The sequence below is a fragment of the Ursus maritimus genome, unplaced genomic scaffold (assembly GCF_017311325.1).
Source record: "Ursus maritimus isolate PB19 unplaced genomic scaffold, ASM1731132v1 scaffold_10, whole genome shotgun sequence".
In the NCBI taxonomy this organism is placed as follows: Eukaryota; Metazoa; Chordata; class Mammalia; order Carnivora; family Ursidae; genus Ursus; species Ursus maritimus.
The window spans coordinates 12074825-12091900 of NW_024423344.1; the positions used below are offsets into that span (position 1 = coordinate 12074825).

The window sequence follows — 17076 nt, forward strand, 5'->3', positions numbered from 1 at the left end:
TTTCAGCTATGGTGTACTCCTGGTTTCCACGACTCGGCCAGTTGTAGACTGTGCGTCCGTTTTCCTCTAAACCAAATGAAGCACTTTGATACTACCTTATTACCTTCACAGAAGACAACTCAATCATTTTCACATTGACTTATCTTTTTCTACTTCCCGATTATTTTTTTTTTTGGTCCCGTGTCAGCTGCTTCTGCTTGTCAGCTAACGTGTTCATTATAGGGGATGCTTTTGATACTAGCTTTATCAGAACAGAATTGAGAAGGTAAATCTGTTGCCAAAAGATTTAAATAACATATGCCAAAGACTGACACCAAATAATTTATTACGTGGTGTTCTTTCCCTGTGCTGGGGCCCCTCCCAATACTATGGAAAATCAAAGCCTGGCCTGCCCTAGGAGATGAGCCCATCTGGTGATAAGGAGCAGCTTTCCTCATTTAGTAGAAAGTAACTTGTCCAAGGTCATTGTATCAGGGTCAGAGTAAGGAGAAGAATAAAGAGTTTCTTGACTCCCAGTCTATCAGACTTTGTTGGTGGATAACTGCAAAAGTGATGATCACACCTAGAAGAAAGAGAAAAGTGGTTGGTGTGTGTAAAGGTTAAGTAGCAAGGATATAAAAAAACTAATCAAAATTTCCAATTTTCCCCAATTGCATTGACTTCAAAATTCTAGATTTCAATAACTATATACATTAAATGGTACCTTTGAGGAAAAGTTGACCTGCCTCTTATGACTTAAAATCTAATATTTACTTTTGTGTATGAAATTGGGAACATTAGTGGGAATATTAGTTCTAGCCCTAAAATTAGGTACTTGAGTTTTAATCATTTAATAACGGGAATGTCTTACCATAGCCAAAACACTTAAACGCAACTATGAGAATGCATCTTTTTTTGTTTGTTAAATTATCATTTTTACAAGGAAAAACTATTTTCTTAGTTCTCCTTTAAATGGCAACCAATGTTTGGGAAGAGTGGTGATTAATATATTTTTTTTATCTTAAGTATTATTAATTGGTGCATTTTTGGTAAATAGCGACATGCAAAGCAAGTGCCATATTTTTACTTCTTCAGAAAGGAAGTAATATTTTATAATCATGTAGTAATTGTTGGCTCCTATTGCAGCTCGTGATGTTGGACCTGTTTGTATCTCAGTGTAAATTGTTTCTCTGGTTGCTGGTGGTATTTGAAAATAGGGTAATACAGTTATCAGCATTGTTGTGTGCTTTCACGATAAAAGGCAGCGGAAGAAACCTGTATTTTCTCTTTACATACAGTCTATAAATGCAGATTAACTACTACTGTGCCTTGCAGCAATTGAGATCAAATCTTTATATTTGTACATACAAAATATGTGTGAACTACATCTCCTGGTTTAGCTCGAGCCTAATATCCGAATCTGCAGGCACTGCCTCGAGAGGTCAATGAGAAGAGTAAATTAGGTAGATATTGAGCCTACACTAAGCTCACCAGAACCTCTACTTGGCTTTACCCTGGGCACCGAAAATCGGAAGCACTAAAATATTAAATAATACTTCTTTGTACGCGCACAAATTCAGGCTTTCTTTACTTCTGCAAAACTTTGGTCTTATCCTGGCAGCCAGTGGGAGAGGGGGTGTGGGCATGGTGGGGGCTGGAGATGGGAGCCCTCTGTGATGAGCAGAGTCTCTCTCTCTCTCCGCCCCCCCTTCCGTTACCTGACTTTGGAGTTAAGGGGGCATTTTGTGCTGTGTATTCTGGGTTCATTGCTAGCTCTAGATGTGTGACCTAACAGTTGTCATCTGGCTATGTGCTCATCTAATCCTCATAACAGACCTGTGAGATAAACGCTATTTTACAGATAAGGAAACTGAGTCTGGGAGATGTTCAGGGGCCAAGCAACAGAGCTCCTATGTGGGAGAGCAGGGCCTTGGCTCTGGCATACTATAGTTTACCCCTTCTAATTAATATCTGTGGAATATTTGCTCTGGAAGTCACCACTCAAGAGCAAATATTGGAACATTAGTGGGAAGTGTTGGGAGAGAGGCCCAATTTTCATTTCACCAGTTATGAAGACGCTGGGGGTAGAGACCTGAGTTAACAAACACCTGAGTCCCAATCCATTCTAATGATGTGTCAGCGCCACTTTTTGAGACGTGCCTTACCTGTGTCCAGCAGATGTGGCTCTTTGCTCGCGTGTGTCCATACAGGTCCTCTGAAATACAGCCTAGCAGTGTCTCAACCTCAAGCGCTCGATTAATGTGAATTCCCCACCTTCCGCTAGACTTGTAACACACCCTGGGTGACTGTGGGCTTATGGAGGGGGCCTTCCCCGTGCAGAGCAGCAAGAGGGCTGGACTTCAAGCTTGACCCTGCTCCCTGCTGCCATCGGATGCCTTTTGCTGCTCAAATCCTTCAAGGGCTTCCCATGAGCTAGACTGACATTCGGTTCCTTTGTCAGGGCTCACGGTCCCTTATAAAACTCCTTGGCAGAGGAGGTGAGTGGGGAAGAAAAATGGGTTCTGCTGCTAATTTTTAATGAAAACTACTTTAAGAGATAGGATTCTCCTTGTTTACGTCTGACTTTGCAACAACATGCTGCACTTTAATGAGGTTCTGGGGCTTTCAGAACATTTAAATGTGTTTCAGTTCCTTTGGGGAAAAAAAAGAGTATTTGTACTGAATAGTAATGGAGTAAGCGTTTTCAAAATTTGCAGGATCTATTTTTGTGAAGATTTGTGTGTGTGGGTTGGGTTTTTTAAGGAATGATTATTGAGTTTTCTGTTTACGAAATGAACGTGATGTGGCATCACTTCATATTTTTTTTTCTCTGCTGTGTTTTTAGCACAAGACAGATCAGCCCCAAATTATGCATCTAAAATCTATCAAAAAAGTTTTTGATTGATATTGACGCTTTCTTTATCTCTAAAGGACCTCATCCTGCATAAAGAGAAACAAAGCCTTCTCCACATTTGTCACCATTGATCTCAGGTGATGCTTAACTTGACTTGGAACTATCCTTACTAAGCAACAATAGATAATTGTAGGAATAGGATATATTTAAAGCTTTTTTGGAATTTTAAACTGAACAAAAATTGATAAAGCTATTTTTTCTTACAATAAGTGATTTTCCTTTGTTTCCTCAGGATGCTAGGAAAACATTTCTCTTCTGCCTAATACATTCTATGCATGAATGTACATGTCACTCTGACAATAATTACACGTGTGTGCCCACGTGCAGCCATCCACAGGGAAAGGGGACGGGCTCCAACCCTAACCCAATCAACTCAATCAGACTCTTTAAAAACCATTATGAGACGGCTCTTGATGTTGGCAAGCATCCAGATTGTTTGCCTAGCTTTGTTGTCACATTTTTTTTTTTAAGATTTTATTTATTCATTTGACAGAGAGACAGCCAGCGAGAGAGGGAACACAAGCAGGGGGAGTGGGAGAGGAAGAAGCAGGCTCATAGTGGAGGAGCCTGATGTGGGGCTCGATCCCATAACGCCGGGATCACACCCTGAGCCGAAGGCAGACTCTCAACCGCTGCCACCCAGGCGCCCCAATGTTGTCACATTTTTTTGAACACGACACATTTTAGTCTCAAAAAAAATTGTCAGAAATGCTAGGAAAGAAAAATTAAAATATGAATTAAAACACAAACTGATTGCCCGTGAAAAAAAAATGTGCAACAGAAGTGCAATGGATAGCGGTAGGCATGCGTGACACGTCTGTTCATTCAGCGACTCACTGTATGTGTTTTTTGCGTGAGAACTTAGTGTGTGCTGGGGGCTGCGGCAGATACGCAAGTGAGAGACACATGGCTCTTCTGGAGGGAGAGAATAGAGAGTAGGAACTCAGGCAGGATGGCTAAATGCCACAGATGGCAAAAGGTGCATGGATTGTATATTTCAGCCTCATCCCACCTTGCCACTCAGCAGGCTGGGACACAGGTGACCAGTCGGCCTCTGCCTTCTTGAAATGCTCTTAGGGTTTTCTTAGGGTTCCTACCACACCTCCCCAGGCTACCGCCAGTCCGTTCGCTGTATGGATCACAATCAGGCACCCCTTCCTGTGGATTGAGTACAGGGCAGATGTGTGGCACACACTAGGGTGGACACAGCTCATTTCCACCCCTTTACAACTTGTAGAGTTCAGATGAGCTTGCCACCCTCACTCGCCTCACCCCTACCCCGGGTCCGGCATTCTTATACAGACCACAACCTGTACAGCCAATCAAATTAATGTGAAACATAACAGCATTCTTCTCTAGGTTCCTTTGGGGTGGGGCAAAGCCCCAGGGAACAATCCTTCCCCAGGCTAGAGCCCAAGGGGAAGGCAGTAAGCAGTCCTGGAGAGCCAATGGGGCCTGAAGCACTCCTATTATGTCGTAATAACAACGGTCTTAGCATCTCTTCCTGAATTTTGGATAAGAAGTGATGATTCTTGCCTTGCTTGTGATTAAATAAATAAATAAATAAATAAAAATAAGAAGAATAAAGGGCTCCAGTTCTAATATTTGCTAGACCTAAATTTTGCCAGCTCTATGACCTTGACCTTATTCTCTGCTTCTTTAAGCCTCCATTTTCTCATCTATGAAATGGGGCTCTTAATAGAACTTCCTAGGTTGTGGGTGAGGATTAAATATGCTAAAATCGGTATTTTTAAACATAATATTGAATAAACGTAGGTGGTGCTACTAATTATGATGTCTCAGGTCACTTTCTGGCTTTTTTTTCCCCTCCCCTTGGATACCACTTCCTGAGACCTTTCAGCTTTCCTGTATTACTCCTACTTTTCTCTGAGCCTCCAAAGTCTATGCCTGATCCCTTGCTTAAAGATTCATTATATGGTCTCCTAAGATTATTAAGGAAAGTTCCCTTGTTCCTCTTAACTGACATCTGAAGTCTCATAACAAGGCGGGGACAGATTCAGATTTTATTTTGTATTTTAGGTCCCTCTGTCCAGGTGCCTGTTCTGACTACATTTTTTTTTTTTTTTAAACGAGCCTCCCCGCCCCCGCCAGAGAGGAGACAAAAGGATACATGTTTTATCCCAGCTTGCAGCAGGTGTCATTCTATTTGACTTGTAGGCCTTTCAACAAAACAAAAGGCCTTTTCTGTTCTTTTACAATATATGCACTCTTTAAAGATACTCAAATGGGGGGGGGGAGCACACATGAGCAAGATTGCAGGTTCTAACGGACAGAAACTGGGCTCTTAGTTACTGATTCGCTCTTCACAGGGAAAATGAGATGCCATTAAAAACATTCTTTTCTCAATAGCATTTAAAATTTTATGGTTGTTTCCTCTTGAAATCTATATAAGAGTGGCATTCTCAGCCAATTAGTATGTTTATAGTAGGATTGAAAATTTTGAAAAGCCAGTTAAGATCTTTTTTATAAGGTGGACCGAAGAGAATCTCTGTATACTTGAGGAACGATATATAATAGCGTGCTTGCTTATCGCAGCTGTTTGAAACATCTCCAGCTTGCTAGCCCCAAATTGTTACCATTGGTGTGCTAAAGTGATATACCTTCTAAGTCATACCAGCAGTCCAAACATGTGCTTAACTTCCACAGTTCCATTCTGGCGTCCCTACGGTTGCATGGTAAATATCAGTATCGCCAAAGCCTAATTGTTCACTATATGCAAGACACTATGCTGAGCACTTTTTTCATAATGTCATCTAATCTTTTCAAAAACTGAATGAGGTTGGCACCACTATTATCCCCATTTCCCAGGTGAGGAAACTGAGGCGTAGTGAGATTAATAGCTTGCCCCAGTTCTCCTAGCTAGTAGGTCTGGAGCCAGGTAGGAATTTGGGGCCTGTCTTGAGAGACTTTGCGCCCATTAACCTCAAGGCACTGTACAGCCTCCCTGTTCATTCACTGCCATGCAGAGGCCTCAGAAAGGTGGGTGTGGATATTAGTTTTGTTTTCGTATGTGATCACTGTTTTGAGGTAAAACCTTTGGGTCCTGTTTTACTTGGAATCCATACATTCAAAGAACAGGTGACAAAACAAAATTAGCTTATCAAGTCTAGTATGTGTGTAAACAAAAAAGAAGTCCAGGGGTGCCTGGGTGGCTCGGTGGGTTGGGCGTCTGCCTTCCGCTCAGGTCATAATCCCAGGGTCCTGGGATCGAGCCCCTCATCCAGCTCCCTGTTCTGTGGGGAGCCTGCTTCTCCCTCTCCTACCCACTTGTGCTCTCTCTTGCTATCTGTCTCTCTCTCTGTCAAATAAATAAAATCTTTAAAAAAAAAAAAGTCCATCTGATAAGTGACTTCACGGGAATGAAACACTGTGAGTGGAGCTGGAAATCTTAGTGGTTCAGGGCTTGCCTTTTGTGTAAGTGTGAGGAGCTTGAACAGCTTATATTGATGGTGTCTTGGGGCATTTCAGGACATAGTACTGGTTCTCTGTAATGCTAAATTTTAAAAAATTCCTCGTCTTAAAACTATATTGCACTCTTTCCATTTCTTAAAAGAACTGTTAGTCTAAAAAGTCCTATTTGTGTGTTGATTTGAAGGGAGTTGCCCAACATTTTTTATGTTCAATAATTATTAATATGGCTTTATTCATTCCTTAGGAAAGTATTAATCAGAAATGTACTGGAAAGGGAGAAGTATTCCGTGGTTTGTGAGACGGTTAGCCCAATCCCACCTACGGAAAGGCAGCCTGTCAAAATTAAAATGCTCTTATTTAATCCCCTATTCAAGCTATATGATAACATGAAATACAGCTAACCGAAATCAGGACACCTGATAGCAAGATTTCATGAACTAAAAAACCATTGTACGGCAAGGAATATAATGCCTTTACTTCTTATTCTTTTAATACAAATAAAGAAGCTTCTGTGGGCTCGGTGATTCTTAGAAATGATCGGTTTGAGAACCAGATCTGTTGTGGAGCCTGACATTCTGTAAACAACCCGACTGAGCATCCCCTTCAGATGCACATGTTTCGGGGTGGGGTGCCTCTCAAACCGCCAAGCCTTTCTGGGAGGGGGGAGCACAAAGTGCAGCTGCCAGTGTGCCCGGGAAAGAAGGGGAAGAAAAAACCTCCGCTTTCCTACTGCAACAAGGCTGACAGATGGGGCTTTTAAAAAACGTCACTGCAACCAGATCTAGGGGTGCAGCTTTGCCTGCTGCAGCGCGATGCAGTTGTGTATATTTCAGGGACAGACACCAGGGGAAGTAGCAGCCACTGCTCCCGCCGGCTGCTCCCTGGAAGCATTTCTGAAGAGCGACGAGCTATAGGAGCTGGGAAATTCCTCCTTCCTCCTCCTCCGGCTGAGTCCGGGGCTGAGTGGTGGCTCAGGTTGAGCCCGTGGGCAGGGGCAGGGGCAAGGGGCGGCGCTCCTAGCCCATCCCTCAGCCCTGCGGAGAGCTGTGTGGGCTGAGCTGTCTGCACTGTGTCAGGGAGGCCAGCCAAGAAACCCTCCCTCCCAGGGGAAAACGGATCGCAGTTCAGGTGGGGACTTCCTCGGGAGCGTACCTGGCTGGAGCCGAGCATGTGGGCGGCCGGCAGCGGGCGGCTCTGGTTATGGCAGCCCAGAAATGAAAGCAGCGGCCGCCGCCGCCTCTGAGGGCTGCAGGCAGATCAGCACCCAGCAAATAAGAAGCAAGTTCTGAACCCCGAGGAGGAGGACGTGAAGGAGGAGGAGGAGCGGCCGAGCATCTCTCTCCCGCTCCTCGGTGTCCTTTAAATGAGGACTCCGTGCCGGTGCCGGAGGTAGATCTGCAGAGCCTTCCTCTCCGCCGCTGACCCCCCGCTTACATCACTAACCTGTGACAGGCACATCTCCACGCCCGGTACCTGCTCCTCCAGCGGCTCCCGGTCCAGTCCCAGGAGCCTCTTTGTATACCGCCGACATGGCCAGCCAGCAGGATTCCGGCTTCTTTGAGATCAGTATCAAATATTTACTGAAATCCTGGAGTAATAGTGAGTAATAGAAAATAACCTTTTCTGTGTGTGTGTTTGCTGGATGTTGCGTAAGGTTCAAGAAATCAAATCTCAACTGGAGGCATAAGCCTGTGAGCCAAGGAAGTTTTTTTGGTTCGGTCTGCTGTGAAAATCAAAATGTCAGAGACCGAACTAGCTTTCCTTAAGTGCAGAGGCTGCAGGGGAATCACAGTAGATTTTGTTTGATTGAATTTGCAAGTGAGATGGCCCTTCAGACTCGGGCAGAGCGCAGGAGGGGGCATTCGAATGCTGCATTTTCTGCCTTAATGTTTATTTGATCAGGCTTTATCTAAGTATTTGGTGAAGTGTGGTTTAATCGAAGGGGTGTGGCAGGGTTTCACAGTACTTCATAATTGTTTTATTAGGGTATTGTCTGGAGGAAAAAAAGTGCTAATAGTCCAAAACCTAAGACTCATCTCTTTTGTATATAGAGGCATTTGCAGATTTATTTCTCTCTCCCTTGTCCGTGTGGATGATGTTCAGAATGTTATTTAATATTTGGGTTTGTAAAAATCCTCATGTGTTATAGTCCAAACGGACAACATGCTTTGCTGAAATATAAACAAGTAAGGTTCTGACCCTGATCGTTTATTAGGATATCAGAATGTTATGGCTTCTGAAGTTCCATTGCTGACCTACTTAAAGATTTTAGCAATACCATATTTCCAAAAGACAACCTCTAAGGCATCATGGATCTGGAATCACATTAAAATGAGGCCTTCAGGTGATCAGTGATGCTTTGTGTTTTCTGAATAGTTTAAAAACAAAGTCTTCTCTATTTTCTCCAACAGCCTTTGTGCTTGCTCTGGATAAAAGACCGGCAGGTATTACAGATCCTTAATTGTTTGAAATTTAAAACAATTTTTCCAAGAAAAATTCTGATGCCTTATTACATGCATGCTAATTAACCTACCTGTGCTCTAAGAGCTGGCGATTAATTATCTCCTACCCAGATGACCTGTGGCCAAGATTGTTCTTATGTAAACAGAACCTGGGCAGGAGAAGCTATGCCATAATTGCTGTAAGAAAAGAGCCAAAGTACCTTCAGCCTTAAGGTATTCAGGGATATGCATCTCTCAGTGATATCCAAAGAAACCATTTTTTCCCAGGTCATTTTGCACCACTGTATACACGATGGGGCTTGTCTGAGGCTGTTTTTCTACAAGTGGGAAGCCATTTGGGAGTCATACTGTCCCCCAAATAGCATTCCTTTATTTGTTGTAGTCGTAATTCACTTATCTTGGATCCATTATTCGTGTGATGCTTCACACTCAAGGATGAATCCTCCTTTGTCTATCCGCCCTTTGATTAATGAAAAGGATTTGACACACGGGGTTCTTACTGGAGCAGCTTTCCAATAACTGGAAAGACTTACTGTGAGTTTGACATCGGTACGTGGTTTTGAATCATCATTTTCAGTACACCAAGGCCAGATGATTTTCTCCTATCAATTTTTGTCATTGTCTCATTAGATAGAAAATTATGTGTGACAATACTGAGGCCAGTGGGATTTCTTTTAAAATCTTTCTCCCCTTGTCAATTTTCAAATTACTCTAGACAAAGTGTATATTCTCTCCACCTTTCCTAATGCACCCCCCCACACACACACACGCGCTCTCTCACATCAGGAAATTGTTCAAAATGACTGTTCATATCTACTTGGAGAGTCTCTGGGACACAATTTTGAATTGTTTTAATTCATTCAGCAAATATTTATTCTACACCTACTATGCTAGGCTGGGGGGCTGCAGAGGTGAATGAGACACCATACCTGCCCTCTCTTAATTTCTTTATTACAGAAGCGTGGACTTGGTGATTCTCTTTAGCGTTCCTTTGGAAGTCAGAATGCTTTTCAGTCCTTTCTTGAAAGAGGAAGAGGAAATACACTTTATGCTTAGTCTTCTTTAAGCTTGTTGCAACACTGACCTGCTTATAACTAGCTTTGCTCTCGGATTTACATATTTTCAGTAGCAAAGAGAGAAAGGAGTTTGTCTGTCGGTAGAAAACAGTAGCCTGAGGGCTTTGACCTACTCAGTGGAACCCGGCTGAGAGGCTGCATCACGGAGCTGAGCAGCTCATCGTGGGCCAGCAGCAGGTTTGAGAGGCCAGGATGCCCGCCCACATAACCCGAGTGGGGAACCAGGCTCCTAATTACATAGTGGTGCTTATTTATAAAAGTACAACAATGAAAAAGCAATAAAACAAACCGTGTAACTGTGGCTGACTGCTTTGCAAGGTGGTAGTGAGAGGAGAGGTGATTCCATGAGCATGTCCATTAAGGTTTCCATTCATTTTTTTTTAAGGGCACATTGTGGGGGAAGCGTAATTTCATGTATATCTGTCTCCTCTGAAGAATTAACAAGTCAATTAAAGCAGTCATTGCCTGGTGAGATGTGTTGGCTTTTATTCACTGTTCATTTCGATACTCCTCTTCATTGGCATGCCCACTCTGTCAGGCTGCCCTTTCATTTTAATGGAGTTGGGAATTAAAATGGCCTTGATGTCTGGAAATAAAATGTTCTTTGTAGACCTGACTGCAGAGGCTTTCCTTAGCCCCTTGGACCTCCCCCCCATTAAGTCCTGAGGCTCCTTCCCCAGTCATACCCAGACCTTTCCAAGGCCAGTCAGTGATTCTCACAGCTGCTCCCCTTGGTGTTCACAGCCACAGCCTCCACGGGCCTTTCTCAGTTTAACCTGGCATGCCCCAGTGGTCTCCTGAAGGTCCCCCTGATGCGGAGGGGGCTTCTGGAGAGGCTTCTGCCAGCAATTCAGAGACCCCGCCACAGCTCCCTCTTGCCCCTGAGCCTGTGATGGCCATTCAGGACCCTCTTTGAGCCCCTCATCCAGCCTCTCTCTCCAGTTGTTCTTCTGCTCCAGCCAAATGTAATCTGCTCACCCCTCATCTGCTCTCGCTCCGTACCTGTACTCACAGGGGCCCCCTAATCTGGCACGCCCTCGGCTAGAACACACAAGTTGTAGGACCAGATAAACGTGGTTCAGGTCTCTATCGCCTGCACCTGTGTGGCCTTCGACAGTTAATTAACTCCTCTCTGCTTCTCATCTGTAAATGGCAGCAAGAAGAATGGATACTTCACAGGAGTAAATGAGGTATTTAAGAATTAAAGCGCTTAGAACAATATCTAGCACATCGTAAACACTCAATAAATGTTAAAATAACATGAAGGTATTCCAACGCTCCCCTCCCTTCTAAACCCACTTAAAATCCATCAGACCCCTTTCCCCCCTTGGATTGACATCATTTGTGGATTATTCGATGAGTAGTCAACACTTGCTACACCCCTAGAGAACTGTAGGAGTACACCAAAATAGTTGCTTCCTTCGAGCCATTTCTTTTCTAGATTTACTTTTTAATATTCCCCCCTTTTCTACCTCAACTACTTTAGAATATTCCCACCTCCCCTAATACCTCCCAGCAGTACAGGAGATGGCCTGGCAACTTCTTCAGTGGTAGGAAGTCCTCTTAGCCTTTCAGGTTTGCAACAAAGTTTAGAGCAGATCATTCCAAGCTATTTCAGAGGAAAGGAAGGCACGTTTTTTATTGATGTATAGAGCGAGCGTGTGGGTTCTTCCACCCATCTGAAACCTCTCCCTGGCATTCCTGGGTTTCTGTCTACTGGTTTCCAAACGAACCCAGGGCCCAATGAACACAGAGGTAATTCCGAACTTATTCAACGTCTTGCTCTTTCCAGGGCTGTTTGTATCTTTCCTACATTTGTCAAATCTTGCTACCCCATAGAGGGGAACTTTTGGATGCTTATTAACTCTTTCAAGCAACAAGAATTCCACTGACAAATAAACGAGTCTGGGGAACCGAGCAAGCCCTTTGCCTGTTTTGGGCTGCGATGCATTGTGAAATGTCTAACATTGCTCTAGAAAAACTTACATCACTTGGGAGAATTGGATGTGGCATTTTTCAGATACATCGTGGTGTTCTAAGTTGTGGTGCTGAAGGACAATGTTTCTGTCCAACATAGAAATGCTGGTGAGTGGGGGTGCCTGGGTGGCTCGATCAGTTAAGCATCTGCTTTCGGCTTTGGTCGTGATCTCAGGGTCCTGGGATCGAGCCCCACATAGGGCTCCCTGCTCAGAGGGAAGTCAGCTTCTCCCTCTCCCTCTGTGATCTCTCTTGCTTTTGTGCCCTCTCAAAGAAATAAACTCTTAAAAAAAAAAAAAGAACGAAATGCTGATTAGTGTTGGTTTAACTCTGGGGACAGAGAGAGATCGCATGCACATGGGGATGGGAAACACCATTGGCTGAGCGCAGAGCAGGACTTACCGACCCCTGTTTATGTCATCAGTGTAGCCCAAAGACTCTATAAGAAAGACTTAAGAGAAACCTCAAGGTATTAGTTAACTCTCTGTGGAGCCGAGGTGAAGCAGTAGAAAACTAAAGTTAACCAAGTCACCTGAATCCAGCAGAGCCATACAGCAGCGAGCAAGCGAGCTTCCCTCAGTGCCCTGAAACCGTACGAAGTGCCCAGCACCTTCTAGGCGCTTGGGAGGGACTTACTCCAGTGTTCCTGTCACTCACATGTCTGACCGAGTGTGCACTCCCTCAGGTCATGGTCACTTCCGCTCAAGTAGTTTATAGTTCTGAAGAGAAACGAAACCCCAAATCAACATCTACCCTGAGCAAAAGAGCCTGCTTCTGGGTTTGTGAAGAAGATAAGTAACAAGTGGCAGCTTTTGTGTGTTTGTTTTGGGTATTTTTTTTTTGTCATTGTTAATATGCTTGAACAATTTTAGAATCACAGTAACTGTCACACGGACTGAGGGCCCACTCCCTGTCAGATGTTATGCTTGATAATTTATGTGTAGGGCAACCACATCATTATTTGTCCAAACTGGGACACTTTTGAGAATGAAAGTTAATAATTATACTGGGACTGCCATGGGCAAAGGGGGCCATCTGACCATTGTGTTTATTATCTTCACTCTTTCCAATAACCCTGCAAGGTGACGTTATTACCACACTTTACCGACGAAAAATAAAATGAGTTGGGAAAATGATTTGTTGAAAGTCAGGATGCTAGTAAGTGCCATAAACCTTTCCCCCAATCTACTTGATAATCACATTTTTAAGAATCGCCCATAGGATGATCAAAGGGTCAAGAACATTGGGGACTTTAGTGCATTATAGGTACTTTCATTCTTGTTAGCCGATGCCACTGCCAACCACCAGCTCCCTCCCTCCCTACGCACCCCTGAGTCTTGGGCTGGGTGAGTGTGCGAGCCCACTCCACTTTCTCTATCCTCCCACCCTCTTTTCAAAATCCTAGTGAAAGGTAAAGACCCTGGACTAAAATCATGATTTGGGCTTTTGAGTCTGATCTGAAACCTCACAGAATATACCAGTTGAGGCCATCTGGGAATCTCATCGCTCAGAAGGTCAACTTTGGGGGAATCAAGCCCTGTCATCCTAAAGCAGGAACATGGAGAGGAAGCTAGTTTATTCATAATCTTCCTCCCTCCACCCACTTCCCCCCAAGAACTGGTGCTGGAGGGCACTATCTCCTTAGCGCAGGCCTGTTTGGAAGACCTAAGTATTGACATCTTCACTATTATTATTACAAACAATACAGTCTGTTCACCGTGGTCATTTGATTGAACATACAACACATGCATAAAAGATTGTAGTAAAAAGCTACTTCTTTTGTTAGGAGTGTTTCATGTTGATTTTTTCCCCTGCTTTTTGGAAGTATATATAAATACATAATTTAATGGCTCTAGTAAATAAAAAGATACTAATAAGCTTTATTTCTTTTTGAATGGTCATTTGCATACCATGCTGAGGTTTCTCTGATGGGTTGTATTTCTGTTTAGGAAATGGTAGCAAACTCCTAATCATCTTTAGCAGGGAGAACAGGGAGAATATCTCCAAGACTCATGGAAATCTATAATTCAGATATCTCATTTTCCCTGATAGTGCCAGTTTCGACCAGCACAAAACCTGCTATAAGGCTGGCAGCACGAAATGATTTGATTTCAACTTTTTTTCCCTACTTTTGCATGCTGCTAGGTAAAGGTGCCAACAAGAGCTGAAATAGACAGAAAAACAGCAGGGGGCAAGAAGGAGAGGTGATCTGGATACTTTTACAATCTGGGAACAGCCCAGGATATTTGAGAAAGTTGCCAGCATTCAGATGTTTCAACGACACATTTAGATGATACCACATGAAATATTCTCTTTATTTAAAAGACATCTGTTTCAAAACATTTTAATACCTATGACCCATTAGTTCACTTCTGGGTACAGTTCAAGGAATTGAATGGGTTACATATGTCCTGATCATTGTATTAGTAACTTCCAGGTTTCTAAGCTTCATGGGATATTCAAAATGATTGGGCTCGGATGTGAGTTTGGGCTGAGAAATGACATTTTCCTGAGTTGGGGCTGCCCTGTGGCTTGTTAGCCTGATACACAAGCTTTTTGTGCAGGTTCTTGCTGGTACTAAACCTTCAATTTATTTAGTGCCTTGTGGTTTGCTCAGCACCTTTAAAAACATTACCTCACTTGATGAATGGGATCCATTGATTATGAATAAACTAGCTTCCTCTTAAATGTTCCTGGTTTAGGACGATAAGGCTTAATCCCCCAAAGTAGAGCTTCTGAGCGATGAGACACCCAGATGGTATCAACTAGGTATATTTTGTGAGGTTTCAGATCAGATTCAAACGACCAAATCATGATTTTAGTCCAGGGTCTTTACCTTTGAATAGGACTTTGAAAAAAAATGCAGTGTATCTTGGCACCTATGACTTCACATGCACAGAAGTGAGTCCGTTTAAAAACACATACATATTATTATACGTTAATTAATTGCATGTAAATTAAAAAAATAAATGAAAAATATATATTAAAAAATATAAAACATGTACCACGTTTTCTGAATGTATTTGTATCCTACGATTTCTTACTCATCTTTGTTAAACACTCAAGCATGTCTAATTTTCTACAACATGATACCTTCTGAGAATCACCCCCTACTTGCACACAGCCCAGTGCAGAAGGTTTAGCAGGCAACCACTTCCTGAAAGGTGAATGGCATTTGTGAAAAATAAAGTACACAGCTTTATCTCATCTTTTTTCTTATGAATCTGTCATTTGATTGATTCCTTTTCATCATATTCATTTAAACATCTCTCCACTGTAGAACTGTTGGCTACATGAATAGGAAAATGTTCTCTCCTTTGAGTTGAAAAGTGTCTCTCAGTCTTGAAGGAGCAATAGGAATAGTTTTTTCCATAAGAAATCTTTACTTACTTTTTGATACTGGATTATACTCAGAAACTTAATCTCTTAGCGTCGGCTTTTCTTGGTTGTTGCTCCAGAATCCCTTGCGACTCCACAGTGTCAGAGAAGCAAGACAAACACTATTCAGGACTTCCTTTTGACCACCATGCCCCAGGCACACTGCTCTGGGAGTTTCATAACTGAATCAGATCTGGGGTCCTACCATCAGGGATCTCAGAGCTAACCTTCCTTCCTTGTTAGTTTCAGAAGTCAGAAATATTAATGCAGAAGAATCCCAGGGAAAGGATCCAGTGGTATTTCATAGACAGTGTATGTCCTAGAGAATTTTTATTTGGGAGAGTGTGTTCAATAGATTCTGTTGAGTTTAACTTTATGGATTTACACTTACATGGGATCGGACAACGGTTGGAAACCTGGTGTTAGCAGGCAAATTCCTATAAGAACATTCCTCCTAGCAGGATAGCTGAAGGAGAAGAGGAAAGGTGAATTATTTACCCTGGGACACTTTTCTAGATGTCAGTATTGGGGGCAGCAAGAGCTTCAGATAGGCATTCTTTGCATTAGAAAACTCTGAAGAAGATTTACCATGTTTATCAGAATTTTGACCTGGTACTAATTTAAAGCTACTCATTCTTCATTTGAGTGGTCCTCTCACTCTTCAGAATATTGAGATTAAAGAGAAAATTGTGTGTGTGAGAGAATTCTATATTTCTGTAAGGTCATGATCCTACCTCTCACTATGTGGTTACAAACACTTTTCTTCTTTCTCACAGAACATACAAGCACAAGCATTTAAATATTAGTCACCCAGAACTCCAGCTGCTAAGCAGTGAAAGTTTATATTCTGCCAGCATATCAGACTCTATAATGAGTCTGATTTTGGTTTAATTCCTTTCTACTGTGTAGATGAGCTGCAGATGGAAATTTAAGCCAAAGCCATAACATTTCAGCTAATACTTTTTATGCTGCTGTAAGAATTTGTTGTCATGTCAATTTAAGGGAGTTGAAATCTTTTTCAAGACGGCATTCAAATCTATTTTAAGAGCTTTTATCAACTCTAATTTGATATACAACTCTGACTGCCTCTGCTGTTCTTAATCAATTGCAAAGTGCAAAGTAGTTTAGCAGTGGAAGACAGCTTTGAAATTTCCAGAATTTTTCAGCTAATGCCACAAGCACAACATTATGGAAATATACAATCAAATTTCCATTAAAATTTTTTTGCCTGAGCTTAAGAGACAGTAGGCTAACTTCTTTGAGTTTAGACTTAAACAGGTAAATATGTATTTTGGCAGCCATGAAAAGGACAGGGTATTAGATTAACTAGGGCGAACCTTTAGTAAAATTCCATTTGAATGTTATATTGATGTAGGAAGGATCTGGCAAATCAAGAAAATAGCATATTACATAAGCGTCAACTCAGTAACATACTTCAGTTGTTTAAATACGAGATTAAGTTTTTCTTCCCTGTTTTTCTGTTATTTGTCTGTGTGTGACCTTGATTGCCTCCTTTCCCCACTTCCTTATGTGAAAGGAACAAACGTGACACCTTGTCGCTACCTGTTTAATGTGAAGGGTTTTGAATACCTCCACTGAAAAATGAGGTTTGTGTAAATATCATCATATGTGTCAGTTATTTCTCCTATGCCATTAAAGCCAAACTGGAGGAGGATGAGTTGTACGCCGTTGAACTTGACTGATAAGTAGAGACTTGATCTGGGCTTTCTAAGCTTGATCACTTTCTTGGACTAGTATGCTTTTAAGTATCCTGAATAAGAAATAGGTGTCACACTACACAGCCTATCAGGTTCTTTCTATTGTGTCTTTTGTTGTTGTTGTTTTGTTTTGTTTTTTT

The 17076-nt window shown here is 42.4% G+C and overlaps 1 protein-coding gene and 1 long non-coding RNA gene across 2 annotated transcripts in view; one reads left to right on the forward strand and one right to left on the reverse strand.

Moving 5' to 3' along the window:
- Positions 1 to 305: 305 nt before the first annotated feature.
- On the reverse strand, positions 306 to 7605 carry LOC103664350. The gene is made up of 2 exons (XR_005832373.1): positions 7478 to 7605; positions 306 to 562 (listed from the first exon to the last, which is right to left on the reverse strand). It is a non-coding gene; the product is annotated as an uncharacterized LOC103664350 (long non-coding RNA).
- The window catches only part of FRY (FRY microtubule binding protein), a 252030-nt gene continuing 242091 nt past the window's right edge, over positions 7138 to 17076 (forward strand). The window contains exon 1 of the mRNA XM_008692211.2: positions 7138 to 7924. Within this exon, the coding sequence (XP_008690433.2) occupies positions 7855 to 7924 (70 nt within the window). The 5' untranslated portion in view covers positions 7138 to 7854. The remainder of the gene's footprint in view (positions 7925 to 17076) is intronic.